The 23795-nt window shown below is 41.7% G+C and overlaps 1 protein-coding gene across 6 annotated transcripts in view; it reads right to left on the reverse strand.

Moving 5' to 3' along the window:
- Positions 1-628: 628 nt before the first annotated feature.
- Positions 629-23795, reverse strand: part of LOC133541572 (septin-9-like) — a 259974-nt gene continuing 236807 nt past the window's right edge. For all 6 annotated transcript variants that reach the window (XM_061885046.1, XM_061885050.1, XM_061885047.1 and 3 more), the window contains 8 exons: positions 23103-23231; positions 20433-20514; positions 17311-17448; positions 13522-13639; positions 7238-7333; positions 7067-7163; positions 1653-1704; positions 629-1579 (listed from right to left, as the gene is read on the reverse strand). In XM_061885046.1, coding sequence (XP_061741030.1) covers positions 1435-1579; positions 1653-1704; positions 7067-7163; positions 7238-7333; positions 13522-13639; positions 17311-17448; positions 20433-20514; positions 23103-23231 — 857 coding nt within the window. In that variant the 3' untranslated portion in view covers positions 629-1434. The remainder of the gene's footprint in view (positions 1580-1652; positions 1705-7066; positions 7164-7237; positions 7334-13521; positions 13640-17310; positions 17449-20432; positions 20515-23102; positions 23232-23795) is intronic.

The following is a 23795-nucleotide window of genomic DNA, read 5'->3' on the forward strand; positions in this document are numbered from 1 at the left end:
AAGCTCACATTATAAATAATGTGAGGATGTCTACAACCAGTGACATCACGCGCACATTGTCTGCTACTTCCGGTAAAGGCAAGGCTTTTTTTATCAGCGACCAAAAATTGCGAACTTTATCGTGGATGTTCTCTACTAAATCCTTTCAGCAAAAATATGGCAATATCGCGAAATGATCAAGTATGACACATAGACTGGACCTGCTATCCCCGTTTAAATAAGAAAATCTCATTTTTGTAGGCCTTAAACATTGATACTGTATGTAGGTATTGACACACATGCAACGAAAAAGGCTCAAAAGCACGTCTTGCTTTTGAATTAATGTGACTTCAATCATAAATTGTAAAAACGAAAATAATTTCCGTACCTGCTTGTCTGCTCGGCCTCTGAAAGGACTTCCATCTCACACTGGAGAAGAGACAGATGTTCCGGCCTCCACTGATCTTGAGGGCAGCCATATTGATATTTAAAAGCAAATCCAGTAACACCTTAATGACATACAATTAAAACACTATTAGGACAATTAATGGGCATCAGTTAAACGCTGCATAAAGAAGAATTGTACCTTGTCTGCTGAAGCTTCAGGCTGTAAAGAGCACGGTTCAAATAACCACATATCGGGGACATGTTTAAAACAACAATCTTTATTTCTTTAAAATAAGATAAAGGACACTTTAGGCATTATCAATAATACAAGTACAAAAAAAACAGAGAATACACAATAGAGTATGGCAGTTTGCAGAGAATTAAGCAAGATTGAAAGTGAACCGGACGTTTGGCAGATAGAATAAAATCGAGAGCCAATTGAAAACGTGTTTTTAAACTACGCCATTAAAACGTGCAGCTTTGGCCAAACAAACATCCAATAAATAAGGCACGGTTGAGTAAGCCAAACAGGATTGTGTTGTGGACCAAAGATGTTCACATTTGACTTGGTGCATAAATATCTATAAAACAGTGGCAGTAAGTACTGAAAAAAACCCATACATCATTATCCTGGTATCTGTGTTTAACTAAAATTTGTGCCATTTTGCTCCTACTCCTCCTGAAGCTCTTTGCACACGTCATGTTATGGCCTTCCCCATTCCTTCTTCACACTCAAACACAAACACACTTTTGACCTGGTCAGAGACGAATGTAGTGATCAAGTGCAGTCCGAACCACAGGGCAGCGCTGCAAAAGCAAACTTGAGAAAGATTATTGTTGAGTGTCGGACCGTGCTGAAGTGTTGGCAACCTCGGGTGAGTGCATCAGGAAATTTGGGACATGGAAAGTGGTTAAAAAGGGACATCTCTTCACGCCGCCTAGTGAGAGAAAGTCACAAAAGGCGCAGGTGTCAGGACCGTTGAGTGTCTAGCCCACCTGTGAGACAGGATTGCGTGGACCGAATGGAGTGGCGTGTGGGCCAAAGTCTCAATTAAGGAGTTGATGATCCTATATCTCATGGGCGGTGAGATGAAGATGTTCCGGCACTCCGTTGGCGTGAGTGGCCGCTGTGTTGTTCTCGTTGAGGCGCCTCACGCGGTACATTTCGTAGTGGATGCTGCTGGTGATGTCTTTAATGTTCTGCATATGGGTTCTGCAAAAGGGAAGGGAGGCCTTTAAGACATCAAGTGGAGCAAACAGAGTTTCAATGCAGAAATCCAACTCACCTGATGAGGAGATCCCGTAAATAGGCAAACTCACAGTGGGCTATGTTCTCAACTAATGGGGAAAAACAGGTCCATTTGTTACTTACAAAAGGTGAAAAAGAAAACTCGCCACAATAATGCTGTGCATTGTTCACTAGGGAAAGCCTGTTATCAGCAGAGGTGGGTAGAGTAGCCAGAAATTGTACTCAAGTAAGAGTACTGTTACTTTAGAGATGTATTACTCAAGTAAAAGTAAGGAGTAGTCACCCAAATATTTACTTGAGTAAAAGTAAAAAGTATGTTGTGAAAAAACTACTCGAGTACTGAGTAACTGATGAGTAACATCATTACGGCAACAAATAATGCACAAAAACATAAAAATAGCAAAGAGCAAATTCCGAGCCAGGAATATCTCTTAAGCAACTAAAACAATAATATATATTAAATAATAGTACATTAAAATAAAATTAAAAAATGGCACATTGAGCCACAATAACTTAACAGCACCATAGCCTCAGTAGGCATTCATTGATTTGATTGATTGATTGATTAAAACTTTTATTAGTAGATTGCACAGTACAGTACATATTCTGTACAATTGACCACTAAATGGTAACACCCCAATAAGTTTTTCAACGTTTATCAATTACTTAATAAATGACCAAGTCGAGGTGATATATATATATATATATATATATATATATGTATATATATATATATATATATACATACATACATACATTTATATATACAGTATATAATTTATATTTATTTATTTTGCCGTTTTTGTTGACATGTTAAAGGTGTTTTAATGAATATACATGCATGTTTAACATATAGATTCCTATCTTTCATGAAGACAAGAATATAAGTTGGTGTATTACCTGATTCTGATGACTTGCATTGATTGGAATAAGACATCCACGTTTTCAAATGGAGGAGAAAAAAAGTTCCTCTTTTCTGTCTAATACCACATGAAAGTCGTTGGTTTTTGGCATCTTATTTGTCCAGCTTCCATATTCGTTTTTATACACTTTACAAGAAATACATTGGCGGCAAACGCCGTAGCTTGCTAGTTTGTTTGCGCTGGCTTTCGGAGACTCTTATTTTGTTAGCGCAGGCGCGATGGAGTGGCGCTTTTATTGTGAAGACAGGAAGTGTGCGATCAGTCTTTAGGCTTTAACGGGAAGTACGGTTGAAATAAAAAGTGTCTTTTTTCCTTCACACTTTTGATTGATTGATTGAAACTTTTATTATTAGATTGCACAGTACAGTACATATTCCGTACAATTGACCACTAAATGGTAACACCTCAATAAGTTTTTCAACGTTTATCAGTTACTTAATAAATGACCAAGTCATTTATACACACACAAATCGTTTATACACACACATATCATATATATATATATATATATGTATGTATATATATATATATATATATATACATACATACATACATTTATATATACAGTATATAATTTATATTTATTTATTTTGCCGTTTTTGTTGACATGTTAAAGGTGTTTTAATGAATATACATGCATGTTTAACATATAGATTCCTATCTTTCATGAAGACAAGAATATAAGTTGGTGTATTACCTGATTCTGATGACTTGCATTGATTGGAATAAGACGTCCACGTTTTCAAATGGAGGAGAAAAAAAGTTCCTCTTTTCCGTCTAATACCACATGAAAGTCGTTGGTTTTTGGCATCTTATTTGTCCAGCTTCCATATTCGTTTTTATACACTTTACAAGAAATACATTGGCGGCAAACGCCGTAGCTTGCTAGATTGTTTGCGCTGGCTTTCGGAGACTCTTATTTTGTTAGCGCAGGCGCGATGGAGCGGCGCTTTTATTGTGAAGACAGGAAGTGTGCGATCAGTCTTTAGGCTTTAACGGGAAGTACGGTTGAAATAAAAAGTGTCTTTTTTCCTTCACACTTTTGATTGATTGATTGAAACTTTTATTATTAGATTGCACAGTACAGTACATATTCCGTACAATTGACCACTAAATGGTAACACCCCAATAAGTTTGTCAACATGTTTTACGTATCACGGTCATGTGACCACCTGGCTCTGTTTGATTGGTCCAACGTCACCAGTGACTGCATGTGATTGGTGAAACGCAGGCATGCATGGATCCTACTTTGAAGCTCTGTCATTAACCAAAACAAACATTAATAGATCGATAAAAAAAAAGTAGCGAGTAGCGAGCTGAATGTAGATAAATGGAACGGAGTAAAAGAAGCGTTTCTTCTCTATAAATATACTCGAGTAAAAGTAAAAGTATGTTGCATAAAAACTACTCGTAGAAGTACAATTTATCCCAAAAGTTACTCAAGTAAATGTAACGGAGTAAATGTAGCGCGTTACTACCCACCTCTGGTTATTAGGGACCGAATGTCCCTTTGGGACAGAAGACCCTATTAAATTTCTAAGGTTTTATTATTATGTTTTGAGCTGTAATCTGACCCCCTAAACATGCTTCAAAACTCACCAAATTTGACACACACATCAGGACTGGCGAACATTGCGATATAAAAAAAAAAAAAAAAACACAAAACTGCCAAAAAATTCAAATAATACCATTTGTCCAGAATCTTCAAGATCCTTATGGACCGACCGAATTAGGAAACGGTACCAAAAAATAGCGGTACTCTGTATACATCCCTACTGTGGAGCAGGGTTCCTAGTACCAAAAAATACCAGTACTCATATACATCCCTGCTGTGGAGTGGGGTTCCTCCTAGGGCTGGGCGATATATCGATATACTCGATGTATCGAGAGTTTGTCTCTGTGCGATATAGAAAATGACAATATCGTGATATTTGAGTATACATTCTCACACAGTTGATTTTAGCTGCTGGCATGACATCTCCGGGTTGGGGAGGAGACCCTGCCCCAAGTGGAGGAGTTCAAGTACCTAGGAGTCTTGTTCACGAGTGGGGGAAGAGTGGATCGTGAGATCGACAGGCGGATCGGTGCGGCGTTTTCAGTAATGCGGACGTTGTACCGATCTGTTGTGGTGAAGAAGGAGCTGAGCCGGAAGGCAAAGCTCTCAATTTACCGGTCGATCTACGTTCCCATCCTCACCTATGGTCATGAGCTTTGGGTCATGACCGAAAGGATAAGATCACGGGTACAAGCGGCCCAAATGAGTTTCCAGGTCTCTCCCTTAGAGATAGGGTGAGAAGCTCTGCCATCCGGGAGGAACTCAAAGTAAAGCCGCTGTTCCTCCATATGGAGAGGAGCCAGATGAGGTGGTTCGGGCATCTGGTCAGGATGCCACCCGAACGCCACCCTAGGGAGGTGTTTAGGGCACGTCCAACCGGTAGGAGGCCACGGGGAAGACCCAGGACACGTTGGGAAGACTAAGTCTCCCGGCTGGCCTGGGAACGCCTCGGGATCCCCCGGGAAGAGCTAGACGAAGTGGCTGGGTGTAGAGGGAAGTCTGGGCTTCCCTGCTTAGGCTGCTGCCCCCGCGACCCGACCTCGGATAAGCGGAAGAAGATGGATGGATGGATGGATGGATGGATGGATGACACTACAGGCTTTTCTCACTTTTTCTTTTGTCTTCTTCTCACAGACAGCAAGGGCACCTTCTTACATACGTCAAATACTGTCACGTCATCCGTAGCATACGTATACGCCCTCAGGGAGCAGAGAGGTAGCGGCATGGGTAACGTTAGCTGTGGTGCGAGTGGTAATACGAGAGAAAGAAGGTGCGAATCTGGTAACAATTGAAAGAAGAATTCATTCCCAAGAAAAACAGCCCGTGCGTGGTCCATCGTCTGGCCGTGGTTTGGTTTCAAGCGAGAATATGCCAAACAGGCAACCGTGATTTGTAAAGTGTGGGGCAAAAGAGTTGCTACAAAAAGTAGCATGACTGCTAATATGTAGCATCATTTGAAAAGTCACCCGCTAGAGAATGAGGAGTGCTTGAAACTCCGCATGTCAACATCTCCGGCCGGTGCCACCACAACCATTTTCAGATCAACACCGTATGAAACAAATAGTCAACAACAGAAGGAGATAACGTCCGCAGTAATCTACCACAAAGCGAAAGACATACACTATTTGATTTCCTATTATGCAGCTCATTTTTATTTGAAACTTATTGAAATAAGGGCTAATTATGTATTTTAAAAAGTTATGTGAACTAGAAATGTATGTTTCTTTGGTTAAATGTTGTATTTAGAAGGTATGTATATTTATCTATTTACAAAAAAAGTGCATGTGTGTAAGTACATATTTTAGTATTATTTTTTAAAGGGCAACTTAAATGTAAATGCTGAATGACTATATTTCTCTTTGTATTACAAAATTATTAGAAAAGGTAACTTAATTGAATGTAAAAAATTTTATGTTGGGCATATAAGCTTTTTTGCTTCCGCCTGTTTCAGTCATGTTATTCATTTTTGGATCGTGATCCATGTTTGAATATGTTTTTGTTAGACTGAAAATAAACTGAAACTGAAATATATTGTGTGACATCATGCACAAAAGTGCACTTTGTTAGTTTTAAACTATTGTAGTGGCGTTCTGTAGAAAAAGTGCACTTTAATTTAGCGTTATTTTGATCAGTCCTCTAAGTGACATCATGCACAAAAGTGCACTCATAGCTTGTTTTAAAATGTCTCTGACAATCTTGCACTTTCGGTTTTGAAATGACATGAATGTTTTTGCCACTGCTTAATAACTGTTTAATAAATACATTTTTGGTAAATTGACTTAGTTGTGATTTCCCTCTCTGCATGAAAGTTTAAAATGAGCATATATTAATACAGTATGAACAAGAACGTTTTAATGTAGACACATAGAATCATCATACTGCTGTGATTAAATGCAACAAGTGTTCATTCAAGGCTAAGGCAAAATACAGAGATATATATAGTGTATCGTGACATGGCCTAAACATATAGAGATATTAAAAAAAGGCCATGCCACACAGCCCTAGTTTCTACTTTATTAAATTAAAAAGATGTGTGCATGATAATCTCTGCAAATATTCTACTCCAAACTACAAACACAATGACCGCTTTCCATTTCACAGGTACACTTAATACCGTGAGCTGTAGATGTACAACGCATCAGTATCTAGGACGAGATGATAGACGTTTTTGCACAGTGCGCACGCTGCAGGAAATGAAACTTCCTCAGTGGGACATGTTGCTAGTGTCTGCAAAGATGATATAATTGAGGACACACGTAAAAATTACCGGCAATAGGATAGGGCTATTATTATTTTATGTGTTACTAAGGGTACCGGCACTTTTGGGGTCTCTCGCCCGAGTCACATGGTGCCTGAAAACTAAATGGTGTGTTGCTCTATTTGTCAACTCCCCTTGTCTTTACTAAAATACAAATTGAGATGAAACTGGACAGCAGGCAGCAGAAAAGGCGGAGAGGAGAGAAGTATCTGTACCTTCAATGGTTCCCCACTTGGTCTTCCTCCCCAGCAGCCTCCTGCCATTGACCTGGTACTCCTGATCACTGCCCACCACTGCAAATGGGATCATCTCCTGCACAAACAAAGCAACAAATGAGCATTTGGAAGTTTGCGAACTTTGGAGAGACTCCAATTCAAACGTCTCACCCTGATCTTCTCGTTAATCATTCGGTCGTCAGCATCCTCGTCAAACTCCTTCTGAGGGTAGATGTCGATGCCATTGGCCCGCAGCTCTTCCCTGATCTGTTCGAGTAAATCACTACTGTTTTAACTGCATTTAATTCTAAAAAACAGCTTGGCGTAGCTTTTAACTATTGGGATTAATACCGTAATTTCCGGACTATAAGGCGCATCAGCTAAATTTAGGGGAAAATACAGATTGCTCCATATATAAGCCGCACCAGACTATAAGCCGCAGGCGTTTTGATGTGTATTACCTTAGTATATAGGGGTTCCTGCTACCACGGAGGGGATGGTCGGGACAGAGATGACTGTTTGGGAACGCAACGCGTCCCATTTATTAAAGGGGAACATTATCACAATTTCAAAAGGGGTTGAAAACAATAAAAATCAGTTCCCAGTGGCTTGTTGTATTTTTTGAAGTTTTTTTAAAAAAATTTTACCGGTCCCGGAATATCCCTAAATAAAGCTTTAAAGTGCCTTATTTTCGCTATCTTCGAAACCACTATCCATTTCCCTGTGACGTCATACAGGGCTACCAATACAAACATAACGGTTACCACAGCAAGATATAGCGACATTAGCTCGGATTCAGACTCGGATTTCAGCGGCTTAAGCGATTCAACAGATTACGCATGTATTGAAACAGATGGTCGGAGTATGGAGGTAGATAGCGAAAACGAAATTGAAGATGAAATTGAAGCTATTGAGCGAATAGCTATTGACGCTTTTCATAGCCATAGCATGGCCGAATAGCTGCGTTAGCATCGCCGGTAAAATGTGCGGACCAAACGATCAGGACTTTTGCATCTTGTGACACTGGAGCAACTTAAATCCGTCGATTGGTAAGTGTTTGTTTCGCATTAAGTGTGGGTATCTAGTTTCAAATGTACATAAAGCTAGCGTAAATAGCATGTTAGCATCGAATAGCGTAGCATGTTAGCATCGATTAGCTGGCAGTCATGCCGTGACCAAATATGTCTGATTAGCACATAAGTCAACAACATCAACAAAACTCACCTTTGTGATTTCGTTGACTTTATCGTTGCAAATGCAGCTGCAGGTTATCCATACATCTCTGTGCCATGTCTGTCTTAGCATCGCCGGTAAAATGTGAAGACACTCTGGTACATTCAATGGGGGTCTGGCGGCGGATTTCTTACCAGTGGTGCAACTTGAATCCCTCCCTGTTACTGTTGTTACCTTCCGACAACACACCGACAAGGCATGTCTCCAAGGTTCCAAAAAATGGTCGAAAAAACGGAAAATAACAGAGCTTAGACCCGGTGTTTGTAATCTGTTGAAAATGAAAATGGCGGGTGTGTTACCTCGGTGACGTCACGTTCTGACGTCATCGCTAAAAGACCGATAAACAGAAAGGCGTTTAATTTGCCAAAATGCACCCATTTAGAGTTCGGAAATCGGTTAAAAAATATATGGTCTTTTATCTGCAACATCAAGGTATATATTGACGCTTGCATAGGTTTGGTGATAATGTTCCCCTTTAACAATAAATCTTTCAATCAAACTTTCACATCTTTGACCCTTTCTGGTTGACTTTTACGGAGATGTTTTTCGGGAATTTTTCATTTGGCATAGTAATCCGTTTAATCCGGTGGAAGCTTTAGTCCGGATGCTGTGCAGCCCAGAACACAAGTGAAATGTGTTCTCTAATGGCCAGTTATTCTCAGTGTGATGGACGATTCCCCTTTTTTGTTAACAGTCCTTGTGAGAGGCAAGTCAAAGGACAGAGGCACTTCATCCATGTTTATTATCTCGTCCGGTCCGATGGAATATTCGTCTATCTTTCTTCGTGTGAATTCGCGGAAGTTTGTTATTTTCTCCTTGTGGTCGGGAGGGAGTTGCTGACTCAGAGTCGTCCGTGCCCTAATGGACAGTCCTTTACGTGTCAGAAATCTGAGACACCATGATGGTCCACCTCTAAAATCTTCAACATTCATTTCTTTGGCGGTTGATTGGGCTTTCAGTCGGATCTGCACGGTGGAAACAACCCGGCCGTCTGCTCTCCGTGTGTTCACCCAGTCCTCAAGAAAGTTTTCAAGTTCCGGCCATCTGCTTTTATTACCTCTGAAGAATTTGTTGGTCTTTTTGCATTGAATCAGTTCTTCCTGCTGCCGTCTCCAACGTCTCACCAGTGATTCATTGGTGTCAAGAGTACGTGCAGCAGCTCTATTTCCTTCTTTGACAGCCAGATCGATTGCCTTTAACTGAAAAGCAGCATCATATGCACTTCTCCGTTTGTTTTCCATATTGAGGGTGTTTGCATGAACACTTCCTTCGCGTAAACTGTCGCTGACACTCTCCTACTCTTTGTTTTGCTCTCGTTACCTGGCGCTGTCACGCAAAATTTCTTCCCCCCCTGCAAAAACCTTCCCCCCCCCATTCACTTCCGGGGTACAGACGTTTTGTCAACGCTATATTATAAAAATACAGACATTTTTGTAACGCTATCCATCCATCCATCCATTTTCTACCGCTTATTCCCTTTCGGGGTCGCGGGGGGCGCTGGCGCCTATCTCAGCTACAATCGGGCGGAAGGCGGGGTACACCCTGGACAAGTCGCCACCTCATCACAGGGCCAACACAGAAAGACAGACAACATTCACACTCACATTCACACACTAGCTATATTATAAAAAAAAAAAAAAAAAAAACAATTTACAAACACAAGCTATGGGATGACGCATTTACTTCCAGGGTCACGTTTCCTCATACGTCATCCCATAGCTTGTGTTTGTAAATTGTTTTTTTTAATTCTTTATAACACAGCGTCTGTATTAATCATGACCACGGAAGTAAATGGGGGGGGGGGAAGGTTTTTGTAGGAGGGAAGAAATTTGGCGTGAGAGCGCCAGATGTCTGCCTCGGTCTCGCACATCCTCGGTAGTGCGCGCCCCTGGTTAGCGTAAGCCGCACCGTTTATAAGCTGCAGGGACCAGAACGAGGGAAAAAAGTAGTGGCTTATAGTCCGAAAATTACGGTATGCACAATTTAAGAAGAATTACAGTGGTAGAGTTGCATGTTTCCTATCCATCCATCCATTTTCTACCGCTTATTCCCTTTTGGGGTAGCGGGGGGCGCTGGCGCCTATCTCAGCTACAATCGGGCGGAAGGCGGGGTACACCCTGGACAAGTCGCCACCTCATCGCAGGGCCAACACAGATAGACAGACAACATTCACACACTAGGGCCAATTTAGTGTTGCCAATCAACCTATCCCCAGGTGCATGTCTTTGGAAGTGGGAGGAAGCCGGAGTACCCGGAGGGAACCCACGCATTCACGGGGAGAACATGCAAACTCCACACAGAAAGATCCCGAGCCTGGATTTGAACCCAGGACTGCAGGACCTTCGTATTGTGAGGCAGACGCACTAACCCCTCTGCCACCGTGAAGCCCCATGTTTCCTAGTCTTTAAAAAAATTGTAGCTGCCGTCTGGGGGATAAAATACTGAGCAATGTCACATGTATCGGTCAAAATGAATAAAATATGTAGTATAACCTTTTTTCCACTAGAGCAAGGGTGTCCAAACGTTTTCCACTGAGGGCCGCACACTGAAATATCAAAGCAAGCGGGGCCCATTTCGATACTTTTTAATTTTAAAACCAATACCATATATGTATAAAAAATATACATTTAGTCCTCCACTCAGGCTTGATCCTGGGGGCCCCAAAGAATTTAGGTAAAACAAAATATTAAAAATGTATAATTATTTTTTATTATTATTATTATTCAGGGTCTAAATCTCCAGATCAACATTAGGTCTATCTGTCAATTTGAAGTGTTTTTTAAAGATTTAAGTTGTATGCTTTTTTTGGTCAAAGAAAACCCTTTTTTAATGGAAAAACACAAAATATGAAATATTTTCCACCAATAACATTTTACAGTGGAATATTTGAGATAATATGATAATTGGAGTTCATAGCATGACTGATAACATTATTATTTTTTTAGCAATGACACTTAAAAAAAAGCCATACTATAATTATTGGGGAGCCAAAACGGCATTGCTCAGTAAAGTATTAAAAAATAAATTATATATATTTTTTAAACTTTTAACACAATAGTGTCAAGATCAACTTCAGATCTTTCCGTCAATTATAACTTTTATTGTTGTTTGTTTTTTGTGTTTGTTTTAGGTCCTTCTTTAAACAAAACAGCTAAGTTTTGTATATGGCAAACACAAAATATGCAACATTTTCCCCCAGAAAATATTATAAAGTGGAATATTTAATGTGACGTAATTGGAGCCTTGAATAGGTCAATAATTCATAATGACACTGATTTTGATTCATTATTATTTTTTTAAATAAAGAAACAGCTTGCATGGCAGCTTCGTGTTATTAGAGTAAACATTGCAACATGTTCTTGTTACATTTCACCTGTTTGCTCGGTTATAACACTTTTTCTGTTTTTCATTTACTTTTAAATCATATTTTTAGAATGTGCTGCAGGGCCGGTGAAAAAATACCTGTGGGCCGCAAATGGCCGCACTTTGGACACCCCTGCACTAGAGGCACTAACAACCCTGCTAGCACATAGAGAGACTATGGACAACCCGACTTCAAGCGATCTCCTCAATTATTGGTCAAAGGAAACTACAAGGGGCCATGTTAGGTACCAGTTTGAAGCTGCAGCTAAGCGACACTGCACTTCCTTTTTATACATGTCTTTAAAGAGTGTTTGCCATGTAAACACGCCCTGTTGTGCGTCATGGGGATGCGCTATTTACAAAAAATGTGCAAAGCAATTGCATATGTTTGCAACCTTGCAATTATTTTGTTAGCGCAGGCAGCATGAAGCAGGGCTTTTATTTTGAAGATAGGAAATGTGCAGTCGGCCTTTAGAGTTTTGACGGAAGGGACGGCGCGAAAGTCTGTTGAAATAAAAAGTGTTTCTCGCCTTCCTCTCTGTCATTTTTTCATAATAATGAACTGGCAGCAGCCAGCGTCATCTCACAAGACCCTCGGGTGCCGTGAATGTCAATCAAGCAAGCTACGGAATTTGCCGCCAATGTTTTTCTTGTAAAGTGTATGGAAGCTGGATGAATTAGATGCCAAAAACCAACCACTTTCATGTGGTATTGTACAGAAAGGACAACTTTTTTTCTCCTCCATTTGAAAATGTGGGCGTTATCATCATTACTGTCTGATTCCAATCAATGCAAGTCATCAGAATCAGGTAATACACCAACTTATATTCTTGTCATTGTGAAAGAAAGACATCTATATGTGTTACACATGCTTGTATTATCATTAAACACATTTAACTTGTTTACAAAAATGTCTCTTTCATAAATAAATAAATATAAATGATATATATAAATGAGGGCTTCACGGTGGGAGAGGGGCTAGTGCGTCTGCCTCACAATACGAAGTTCCTGCAGTCCTGGGTTCAAATCCAGGCTCGGGATCTTTCTGTGTGGAGTTTGCATGTTCTCCCCGTGAATGCGTGGGTTCCCTCCGGGTACTCCGGCTTCCTCCCACTTCCAAAGACATGCACCTGGGGATAGGTTGATTGGCAACACTAAATTGGCCCTAGTGTGTGAATGTAGTCTGTCTATCTGTGTTGGCCCTGCGATTAGGTGGCGACTTGTCCAGGGTGTACCCCGCCTTCCGCCCGATCGTAGCTGAGATAGGCGCCAGCGCCCCCCGCCACCCCAAAAGGGAATGAGCGGTAGAAAATGGATGGATGGATATATAAATGAGGTAGATCCCTTTGAGTTGGTCAATTGAAAAGTAGCTCGCCTGCAGAAAAAGTGTGGGCACCCCTGATCCAAACTAAACTAATAAATATTGCAGTAAAAAGCAACAATAATTCAGTATTCAAGTATGGTGATAATAAAATCAGGAAGGCATGCCGACTCGCCTTCAGCAAAATCTATAAAAAAGAAAAAAAAAGCAAGAGTAAAAGCCCAGAGATGGTACAGTGATTACAAACACTAGAATGGAGGCAGGCACCACACTTACATTCTCCACACTAATGTCATCATTACGCCCAAATTGTTGGTCCAAAGCTAATGAGGATTCTGGCAAAATGAAAGTACCTTCAATACTTTTTGGTGTCATTCTGTGTCATCTAGTGTGAGACAGCTTGCCGGTCACTAAAAATCCAACATTGCACTTTTCCGGGCACCGCCGTACATCCTTGGCGTCCAACATGGCGCTTGTTGTTTAGTTGTCCGTACTCCCTCTATACACTGCTCTGTTTTAGCATTAAGATCAAAGTTACCTTCTTTTTGAAGAAGTCTCTCTCCTCTAAGGTGAGTGTGTCCGCTTTGGCAATAACTGGAACTATGTTGACCACCTTACTGAGACGCCTCATGAACTCCACATCAAGAGGCCGTAGACTGAACAACAAAAGAAAGAGACAAGTCATAACCCAAGTAAATACACAACAGTACAGGGACATGCACCAACTCTGGAAATACATCATTGATTTTCTGGAACATACACTATATTGCCAAAAGTATTTGGCCACATGCCTTGACTCACATATGTGAAGTGAAGTGAATTATATTTATATAGCGCTTTTCTCTAGTGACTCAAAGCGCTTTACATAGAGAAACCCAATATCTAAGTTCCATTTAAAGCAGTGTGGGTGGCACTGGGAGCAGGTGGGTAAAGTGTCTTGCCCAAGGACACAACGGCAGTGACTAGGATGGCGGACGCGGGAATCGAACCTGCAACCCTCAAGTTGCTGGCACGGCCACTCTACCAGCCGAGCTATGCCGCCCCAGTTGACCCATATAAACTTGAAGTGCCATCCCATTCCTAACCCATAGGGTTTAATATGACGTCGGTCCACCTTTTGCAGCTATTACAGCTTCAACTCTTCTGGGAAGGCTGTCCACAAGGTTGCGGAGTGTGTTCATAGGAAGTTTCCACCATTCTTCTAAAAGCGCATTGGTGAGGTCACACGCTGATGTTGGTGGAGAACGCCTGGCTCTCAGTTTTCATTATAATTCCTCCCAAATGTGTTCTATCGGGTTCAGGTCAGGACTCTGTGCAGGCCAGTCAAGTTCATCCACACCAGACTCTCATCCATGTCTTTATGGACCTTGCTTTGTGCACTGGTGCACAGTCATGTTGGAGGAGAAAAGGGGCATGCTTTAAACTGCTCCCACAAGGTTGGGAGCATGGAATTGTCCAAAATGTTTTGGTATCCTGGAGCCTTCAAAGTTCCTTTAACTGGAACTAAGGGGCCAAGTCGAACTCTTGAAAAACAGCCCCACACCATAATTCCTCCTCCACCAAATTTCACACTCGACACAATGCCGTTTGAAATGTACTGTTCCCCTGGCAAGCTCCAAACCCAGACTCGTCCATCAGATTGCCAGATGGAAAAGCGTGATTCATCACACCAGAGAAGGCGTCTCCACTGCTCTAGAGTCTAGTGGCGACGCGCTTTACACCACTACATCCGACCCTTTGCAGTGGACTTGGTGATGTATAACTTAAACACAGCTGCTCGACCATGGTAACCCATTCCACGAAGCTCTCTGCTTTCTGTACGTGGGCTAATTGGAAGGTCACATGATGTTTGGAGCTCTATGGCAAATGACTTCGCAACAAGTCAGCGACCTCTTTGCACTATGCGCTTCAGCTTCCGCTGACCCCTCTCTGTCTGTTTACGTGGCCGACCACATTGTGGCTGAGTTGCTGTTGTTCCCAAACTCTTCACTTTTTTTTATAAAGAAGCCAACAGTTGACTTTGGAATATTTAGGAGCGAGGACATTTCACGACTGGATTTGTTGCAAAGGTGGCATCCTATGACAGTTCCATGCTGGAAATCGCTGAGAGCGGCCCATTCTTTCACAAATGTTTGTAGAAACAGTCTCCAAGCCTAAGTGCTTGATTTTATACACCTGTGGCCTGGGCCAAGTGATTTGGACACCTGATTCTCATCATTTGGATGGGTGGCCACATACTTTTGGCAATGTAGTGTATTAGATGATTTTATTTAGTCTACTAGTCCTCCTCTTACTTTGAAAATCGTTTCTATGGTTGATTTCCATTCATCTTCTTCCGCTTATCCGAGGTCGGGTCGCGGGGGCAACAGCCTAAGCAGGGAAACCCAGACTTCCCTTTCCCCAGCCACTTCGTCTAACTCTTCCCGGGGGATCCCGAGGCGTTCCCAGGCCAGCCGGGAGACATAGTCTTCCCAACGTGACCTGGGTCTTCCCCGTGGCCTCCTACCGGTTGGACGTGCCCTAAACACCTCCCTAGGGAGGCGTTCGGGTGGCATCCTGACCAGATGCCCGAACCACCTCATCTGGCTCCTCTCCATGTGGAGGAGCAGCGGCTTTACTTTGAGTTCCTCCCGGATGGCAGAGCTTCTCACCCTATCTCTAAGGGAGAGCCAGGAAACTCATTTGGGCCGCTTGTACCCGTGATCTTATCCTTTCGGTCATGACCCAAAGCTCATGACCATAGGTGAGGATGGGAACGTAGATCGACCGGCAAATTGAGAGCTTTGCCTTCCGGCTCAGCTCCTTCTTCACCACAACGGATCGGTACAACGTCCGCATTACTGAAGACGCCGCACCGATCCGCCTGTCGATCTCACGATCCACTCTTCCCTCACTCGTGAACAAGACTCCTAGGAACTTGAACTCCTCCACTTGGGGCAGGGTCTCCTCCCCAACCCGGAGATGGCACTCCACCCTTTTCCGGGCGAGAACCATGGACTCGGACTTGGAGGTGCTGATTCTCATTCCGGTCGCTTCACACTCGGCTGCAAACTGATCCAGTGAGAGCTGAAGATCCCGGTCAGATGAAGCCATCAGGACCACATCATCTGCAAAAAGCAGAGACCTAATCCTGCGGTCACCAAACCGGAACCCCTCAACGCCTTGACTGCGCCTAGAAATTCTGTCCATAAAAGTTATGAACAGAATCGGTGACAAAGGACAGCCTTGGCGGAGTCCAACCCTCACTGGAAATGTGTTCGACTTACTGCCGGCAATGCGGACCAAGTTCTGGCACTGATCATACAGGGAGCGGACCGCCACAATAAGACAGTCCGATACCCCATACTCTCTGAGCACTCCCCACAGGACTTCCCGAGGGACACGGTCCAATGCCTTCTCCAAGTCCACAAAGCACATGTAGACTGGTTGGGCAAACTCCCATGCACCCTCAAGAACCCTGCCCAGAGTATAGAGCTGGTCCACAGTTCCACGACCAGGACGAAAACCCACACTGTTCCTCCTGAATCCGAGGTTCGACTATCCGGCGTAGCCTCCTCTCCAGTACACCTGAATAAACCTAATAAATCTATGGTTGATTTATTATATGCAATACAAAGCTCCTCCACCAGAGGGCAGCTGCATCCAGGACATAGTCTTCTGTTTGTGTAAGCGTCTCTTGAGACTTTGAAGAAATAGTGGACTGCTTTTCGGGGAGTTAACGGCAACAGCAACAACACACGACTGCAACATTAACTGCACACTTCCTAGAAAGACACACGCAAAGACATTCAGTCTTGCTTGCCCGTTCTGGCACTCTCCTTTATGCTTTAAAGGCCAAAGCACAGCAGCTGCTGGTTGGCCCGTGTGACAACTGGACAGGGCGCACACACACATCGTTCGCCTGAGTGGAGGCAGGCCACAAGACGAGGCTTAACAGCATTGTGTGTGAGGATGACAGCTGTTTGAAACATTTTACAACACTTGTGTGTAGTAAAGCTGCACAGTCAATCACTCGGTAAACAGCCTGAGCAGCACACCGTCCCCAATTTATCATTTGAGCCCCACATAGTCAGGAGAGGCCGGTAGTGCAGTTGGATCAGAACCAGATGTGCTTCTGCCAGCAAAGAAGGGCCTGGTGAGCCCATCTTTCCTCTGCATGTTTGTGTTATGGGATATGTTGCCAAGTGCCGAGAGGCAATGTGTGTTTGTGTGTGCTCTAAAAGCCTCGGGAGGCTCTGCACAAATTAAAATGCTGACAAGGAACAAAAAGGTAGCACCTCCAGGCTTTTTCCAAGCCCTGCTGCAGTGTGTTACCATGAAGCCTCACCAGTGTCCAGTAGGCGGGATGAAGTATATGCAGCAGTGAACTCTGGAGTCGGGGATCCTTTTCTTCCTGTTGATGTTTATCTCCTCCTGCAGATAGGCCTCGTACTGGTCGTTGATAAATTTCATGATGGGCTGCCAGCTGGCCGACATCAGGGCAACACGGGTCGCAAAATAGGACGAGGATGAAGTCACAGGAAGAGGAAACAAAGACAGGAGAAAGGTAGGGACATCCCATTAGATAGGACAGTTGACAAATAAAACATATGTAACTACTTGAAATGTTGTCATGAAGTCAATTGAGCTTGGTGACCCTCTGAAATATAAACTCTTGAAATATATTTTGCTTTATTACTAGCTGTATTTTTGTTCAATGACAAAAGAAGAAGAAAGACGTCATGACCATTGAACCACAAATGCACACACCTCACTATAAATATATATATATATATATATATATATATATATATATATATATATATATATATATATATTAGGGCTGTGAATCTTTGGGTGTCCCACGATTCGATTCAATATCGATTCTTGGGGTCACGATTCGATAATATATCGATTTATCCGATTCGATTCTCGATTCAAAAACGATATTTTTCCAATTCAGAACGATTCTTTATTCATTCAATACATAGGATTTCAGCAGGATCTACCCCAGTCTGCTGACATGCTAGCAGAGTAGTAGATTTAAAAAAAAAAAAAGCTTTTATAATTGTAAAGGACAATGCTTTATCAACTGATTGCAATAATGTAAATTTGTTTTAACTATTAAACGAACCAAAAATACGACTTATTTTATCTTTGTGAAAACATTGGACACAGTGTGTTGTCAAGCTTATGAGATGCGTACAAGTGTAAGCCACTGTGACACTATTGTTCTTTTTTTTTATTTTTATAAATATCTAATGATAATGTCAATGAGGGATTTCTAATCACTGCTATGCTGAAATTATAACTAATATTGATACTGTTGTTGATAATATTCATTTTTGTTTCACTACTTTTGGCTGGTTCTGTGTTGTGTTTGTGTCTTTATTGCAGTTCTGAGTGTTGCTGGGTCAGGTTTGGTTTTGGAATTGGATTGCAATGTTATGGTATTGCTGTGTATTGTTTTGTTGAATTGATTTAAAAAAATAAAATTAAAAAAAATTGATTTTAAAAAAATGAGAATCGAATCTGAATCGCACAACGTATTTGATTCGATTCGTATTTGAATCCATTTTTCCCCACACCCCTAATATATATATATACACACACACACACAAAAAATGTCAATAATATCAGACAGCAGAAAATACAAAACCCAAAACCAGTGAAGTTGTAACGTTGTGTAAATGGTCAATTAAAACATTATACATTGATTTGCAAATCCTTTTCAACTTATATTCAACTGAATAGACTGCAAATACAAGATACTTAACGTTCGAACCGGAAAACGTTACTTTTCGCAAATGTTAGCTCATTTGAAATTTGATGCCTGGAGCATGTTTCAAAAAAGCTGGCACAAGTGGCAAAAAAATGACTGAGAAAGTTGAGGAATGCTGATCAAACACTTATTTGGAACATCCCACAGGTGAACAGGTTGATTGGGAACAGGTGGGTGCCATGATTGGATATAAAAGCAACTTCCATAAAATGCTCAGTCATTCACAAATAAGCATGGGGTGAGGGTCATCACTTTGTTAACAAACGCGTGAGCAAATTGTCCAACAGTTTAAGAACAACCAGCTATTGCAAGGAATTTAGGGAATTTCACCATCTACGGTCTGTAATATCATTAAAAGGTTCAGAGAATCTGGAGAAATCACTGCACGTAAGTAAGGCTGAAAACCAATTCCCGTGACCTTGGATCCCTCAGGCGGTACTGCTTTAAAAAGCGACATCAGTGTGTAAAGGATATCACCACATGGGCTCAGGAACACTTCAGAAAACCACTGTCAGTGACTACAGTTTGTCGCTACATCTGTAAGTGCAATTTAAAACTCTACTATGCAAAGCCAAACTCATTTATCAACAACACCCAGAAACGCCGCCAGCTTCGCTGGGCCCAAACTCATCTAAGATGGACTGATGCAGACTGGAAAAGTGTTCTGTGGTTTGAGGAGTCCATATTTCAAATTGTGTCAACAAAGAAGAAAAGAACCATCCGTATTGTTATAAGCACAAAGTTGAAAAGCCAGCATCTGTGATGGTATGGGGGTGTATTAGTGCCCAAGGCATGGGTAACTTACACATCTGTGAAGGCACCATTAATGCTGAAAGGTCCATACAGGTTTTGGAGCAACATATGTTGCCATCCAAGTATATTGTGGACGCCCCTGCTTATTTCAGCAAGACAATGCCGAAGCACGTGTTACAACAGCGTGTTTTCATAATAAAGGAGAGGGCAAGTACTAGACTGGCCTGCCTATAGTCCAGACATGTCTCCCATTGAGAATGTGTGGCACATTATGAAGCCTAAAATATCACAACGGAGAGTTCGGACTGTTGAACAACTTAAGCTGTACATCAAGCAAGAATGGGAAAGAATTCCATTTGAAAAGCTTCAAGAATTGGTCTCATCAGTTCCCAAATATTTACTGAGTGTTGTTCAAAGAAAAGGCCATGTAACACATTGGTAAAAATCCCCTGTGCCAACTTTTTTTGCAATGTGTTGCTGCCATTAAATTGTAAGTTAATGATTATTTGCAAAAAAAAAATTCAAAGGTTTCTCAGTCGGAACATTAAATATCTTGTCTTTGCAGTCTATTAAATTAAATATAAGTTGAAAAGGATTTGCAAATCATTGTATTTTGTTTTGTATTTACCATTTACACAACGTGCTAATTTCACTGGTTTTGGGTTTTGTACAAATATCAGCTGTTTTTAGTCTTGGTCTTAGTCCTGGTAGCAACTTTCTTAATTCTAAGTTAGAGTTATGTAAATTAAAAAAGCATAAATTTAAATAAGTGTTGTAATAAAGTGTATTCATACAGCTGTTAACTTATTTTTACACATATATGACGGTTGAAAAAAGTAACTTAAAGCACCACCAGCAGCTTTAATAAAAGTTTCATAATGAGACACTTGTCCGCAAACTATGGTTATTGTAATACAAAAATAAATGATATGCACCAGTTCTCGTTGTTTATCTGGTCTCCAAATCCAGGTGTGTCAATAACTGTCAGCTTCATTCTCACTCCCTTCTCCTCGATGTCTGCACAAACACAGAAAAACAAGGTGGGAAAATACACAGGGAGAAAATATAATTGAAGCTAAGTGAAGAAAAAGGATGGATGAAGGGATGTCCCGATCACTTTGTTTTGGCCGGAGATCTGATCCAATTTCAAATCTTAATTCAATACTTTAAACGGACATTTTTTTTTTTTTTTTAGAATGTAACTAAAGTAACACAATCACACATTTTTGTAAAGCTCATTAATTTAAATTTAAATTTAGAATTGGCTAATACTGTTGTAAATCAAATATTGCATCAAATTTGTGGTATTGAATGCTAAATACAATTCTTTGAGCAAAACAAACGTACAATATCTAAACAAATACAACAACTATTATTGCCTCCCATTTAAATCATTTGGGGTTCATCCTTAATGCTCTTCTGTCTCCAGGGACCTATGATTTGTAAACAATAACAGAAATGACAAAAATACGATTTTTAATAATGAGAAAAAGAAAATTATCGATCTGATCACATTCGTATCGTTCATATACAGATACTATAGTAGATATATATATATTTGGATCGATGTGGTGTCCTCCTGCTCAGTATGTAGCATTGCTTAGCCAGTCTTCCTCCTGTAGTCCTGCAGTAATTACGATATTTAGTAGAGATGTCCGATAATGGCTTTTTTGCCGATATTCCGATATTGTCCAACTCTTAATTACCAACTCCGATCTAAACCGATACCAATATAAACTGTCATTGGAATTAACACATTATTATGCCTAATTTTGTTGTGGTGCCCCGCTGGATGGATTAAACAATGAAAATAAATCAACTCAAGTTATGAAAAAAAATGCCAACATGGCACTGCCATATTTATTATTAAAGTCACAAAGTGCATTATTTTTTTTAACATGCTCCGAAACAGCAGCTTGGAATTTGGGACATGCTCTCCCTGAGAGAGCATGAGGAGATTGAGGTGGTGGAGGGTTGTATATTGTAGCGTCCCGGAAGAGTTACAGCTGCAAGGGAATCTAGGTATTTATTCTGTTGTGTTCCTGTTGTGTTACGGTGTGGATGTTCTCCCGAAATGTGTTCTGAGGTAAATATAATTTTTTTTCCACAGGCTAATAATAAACCTGAAAATAAAATAACAATGATGAATGAACCAAACATTCAAGCCTTGAAGTAGCAAGAGAAAATGCACAAATAAAACGTTAATTATCTTTCAGTTTGCTGGAAGTTTCCCGGAAGAATTAGTGCTGCAAGGGATCCTGGGTATTTGTTCTGTTGTGTTACGGTGCGGATGTTCACCCGAAATGTGTTTGTCATTCTTGTTTGGTGTGGGTTCACAGTGTGGCCCATATTTGTAACAGTGTTAAAGTTGTTTATACGGCCAAACCCTCAGTGTGACCTGTATGGCTGTTGACCAAGTACGCCTTGCATTCACTTGTGTGTGACATAGATATTATGTGACCGGCCCGGCACGCAAACAAAGTGCCTTTAAGGTTTATTGGCGCTCTGAACTTCTCCCTACGTCTGTGTACAGCAGCGTTTTAGGAAGTCATAAATTTTACTTTTTGAAACAGATACCGTTAATTTTGAAACCGATGCTGATATTACATTTTAAAGAATTTATCGACCGATATTGTTGGGGAGGAGACCCTGCCCCAAGTGGAGGAGTTCAAGTACCTAGGAGTCTTGTTCACGAGTGAGGGAAGAGTGGATCGTGAGATCGACAGGCGGATCGGTGCGGCGTCTTCAGTATTGCGGACGTTGTACCGATCCGTTGTGGTGAAGAAGGAGCTGAGCCGGAAGGCAAAGCTCCCAATTTACCGGTCGATCTACGTTCCCATCCTCACCTATGGTCATGAGCTTTGGGTCATGACCGAAAGGATAAGATCACGGGTACAAGCGGCCCAAATGAGTTTCCTGGCTCTCCCTTAGAGATAGGGTGAGAAGCTCTGCCATCCGGGAGGAACTCAAAGTAAAGCCCATGGAGAGGAGCCAGATGAGGTGGTTCGGGCATCTGGTCAGGATGCCACCCGAACGCCTCCCTAGGGAGGTGTTTAGGGCACGTCCAATCGGTAGGAGGCCACGGGGAAGACCCAGGACACGTTGGGAAGACTATGTCTCCCGGCTGGCCTGGGAACGCCTCGGGATCCCCCGGGAAGAGCTAGACGAAGTGGCTGGGGAAAGGGAAGTCTGGGTTTCCCTGCTTAGGCTGTTGCCCCCGCGACCCGACCTCGGATAAGCGGAAGAAGATGGATGGATGGATTATCGGACATATCTAATATTTAGTTTATTTTCTGCCATGGAAGCAAGGATTAATAAGAAGTGGCTCCGCACTACGGATAGACACGTTTGTTGCAGCTTGTTCTTACATTCTAGCAAGTGTTATAACAAGACAAGCAGAACCCTCCTGGAATTTACGCACTCCCTGCATGTGTGAAACAAAAAATCCGGAAATGTAATTGTGTCTCCGCGAGTACTATCTTTAGCAAATTGTGGACCCCAGGAAACAAGTGTGGTAAAGTTCCTCTGGACTCAGGAGAATTCAGATCAGGGCAACTATCCATTGGAACATTTCTATATGGATTAGTTCAGTGAGGGTAGAGTACCATGACTGATGGACTTGATTTCAATGGTCTTGGGGATCTTCTCCTGGCCCGTGGCCATTACGGACTTGCGACTGACTTTAGACTTAAACAGCGTGTTCATCAAAGTGGACTTGCCGAGGCCACTCTGCCCTGTGAGTGAGAAGAGACAAATGTTGGCGTTAAGACATTTACAGTCGCAAACAAAAGTTTCATCTGACATCCCATGGACAAAGATAAGACCTTCTGGAGGAAAGTTCTGGGGTCAGATGAAACAAAAATAGAGCTGTTTAGCTAGCTAAGTTAGGAGCCGTTGTAACCCGTTTTAATTACGTTTACATACCAAATAATATATTTCATGGAATGCAATTGGGGTGTTACTTAATTCTGGCCAAACAGCTCAATTTTGGTTTCATCTGACAACACATGGACAATGAAACAACCTTATGGACTAAAGTTTTGTGGTCAGATGAAACAAAAATTGAGCTGTTTGGCAAATATAACCAGCAATATGTTCGGAGGAGAAAAGGTGAGGAACACCAATCCTACCGTCAAGCATGGTGGTGGTAGTATTATGCTCTGGCCCTGTTTTGCTGTCAATGGAACTGGTGCTTTACGGAGAGTAAATGGGACAATGAAAAAGGAAGATTCTTCAGGACAAGCTAAAATCATCAGGGCACAGTTGGGTGTTCCAACAGGAAAATGACCCCAAACACA

The sequence above is a fragment of the Nerophis ophidion genome, linkage group LG23 (genome assembly GCF_033978795.1).
Source record: "Nerophis ophidion isolate RoL-2023_Sa linkage group LG23, RoL_Noph_v1.0, whole genome shotgun sequence".
Lineage (NCBI taxonomy): Eukaryota > Metazoa > Chordata > Actinopteri > Syngnathiformes > Syngnathidae > Nerophis > Nerophis ophidion.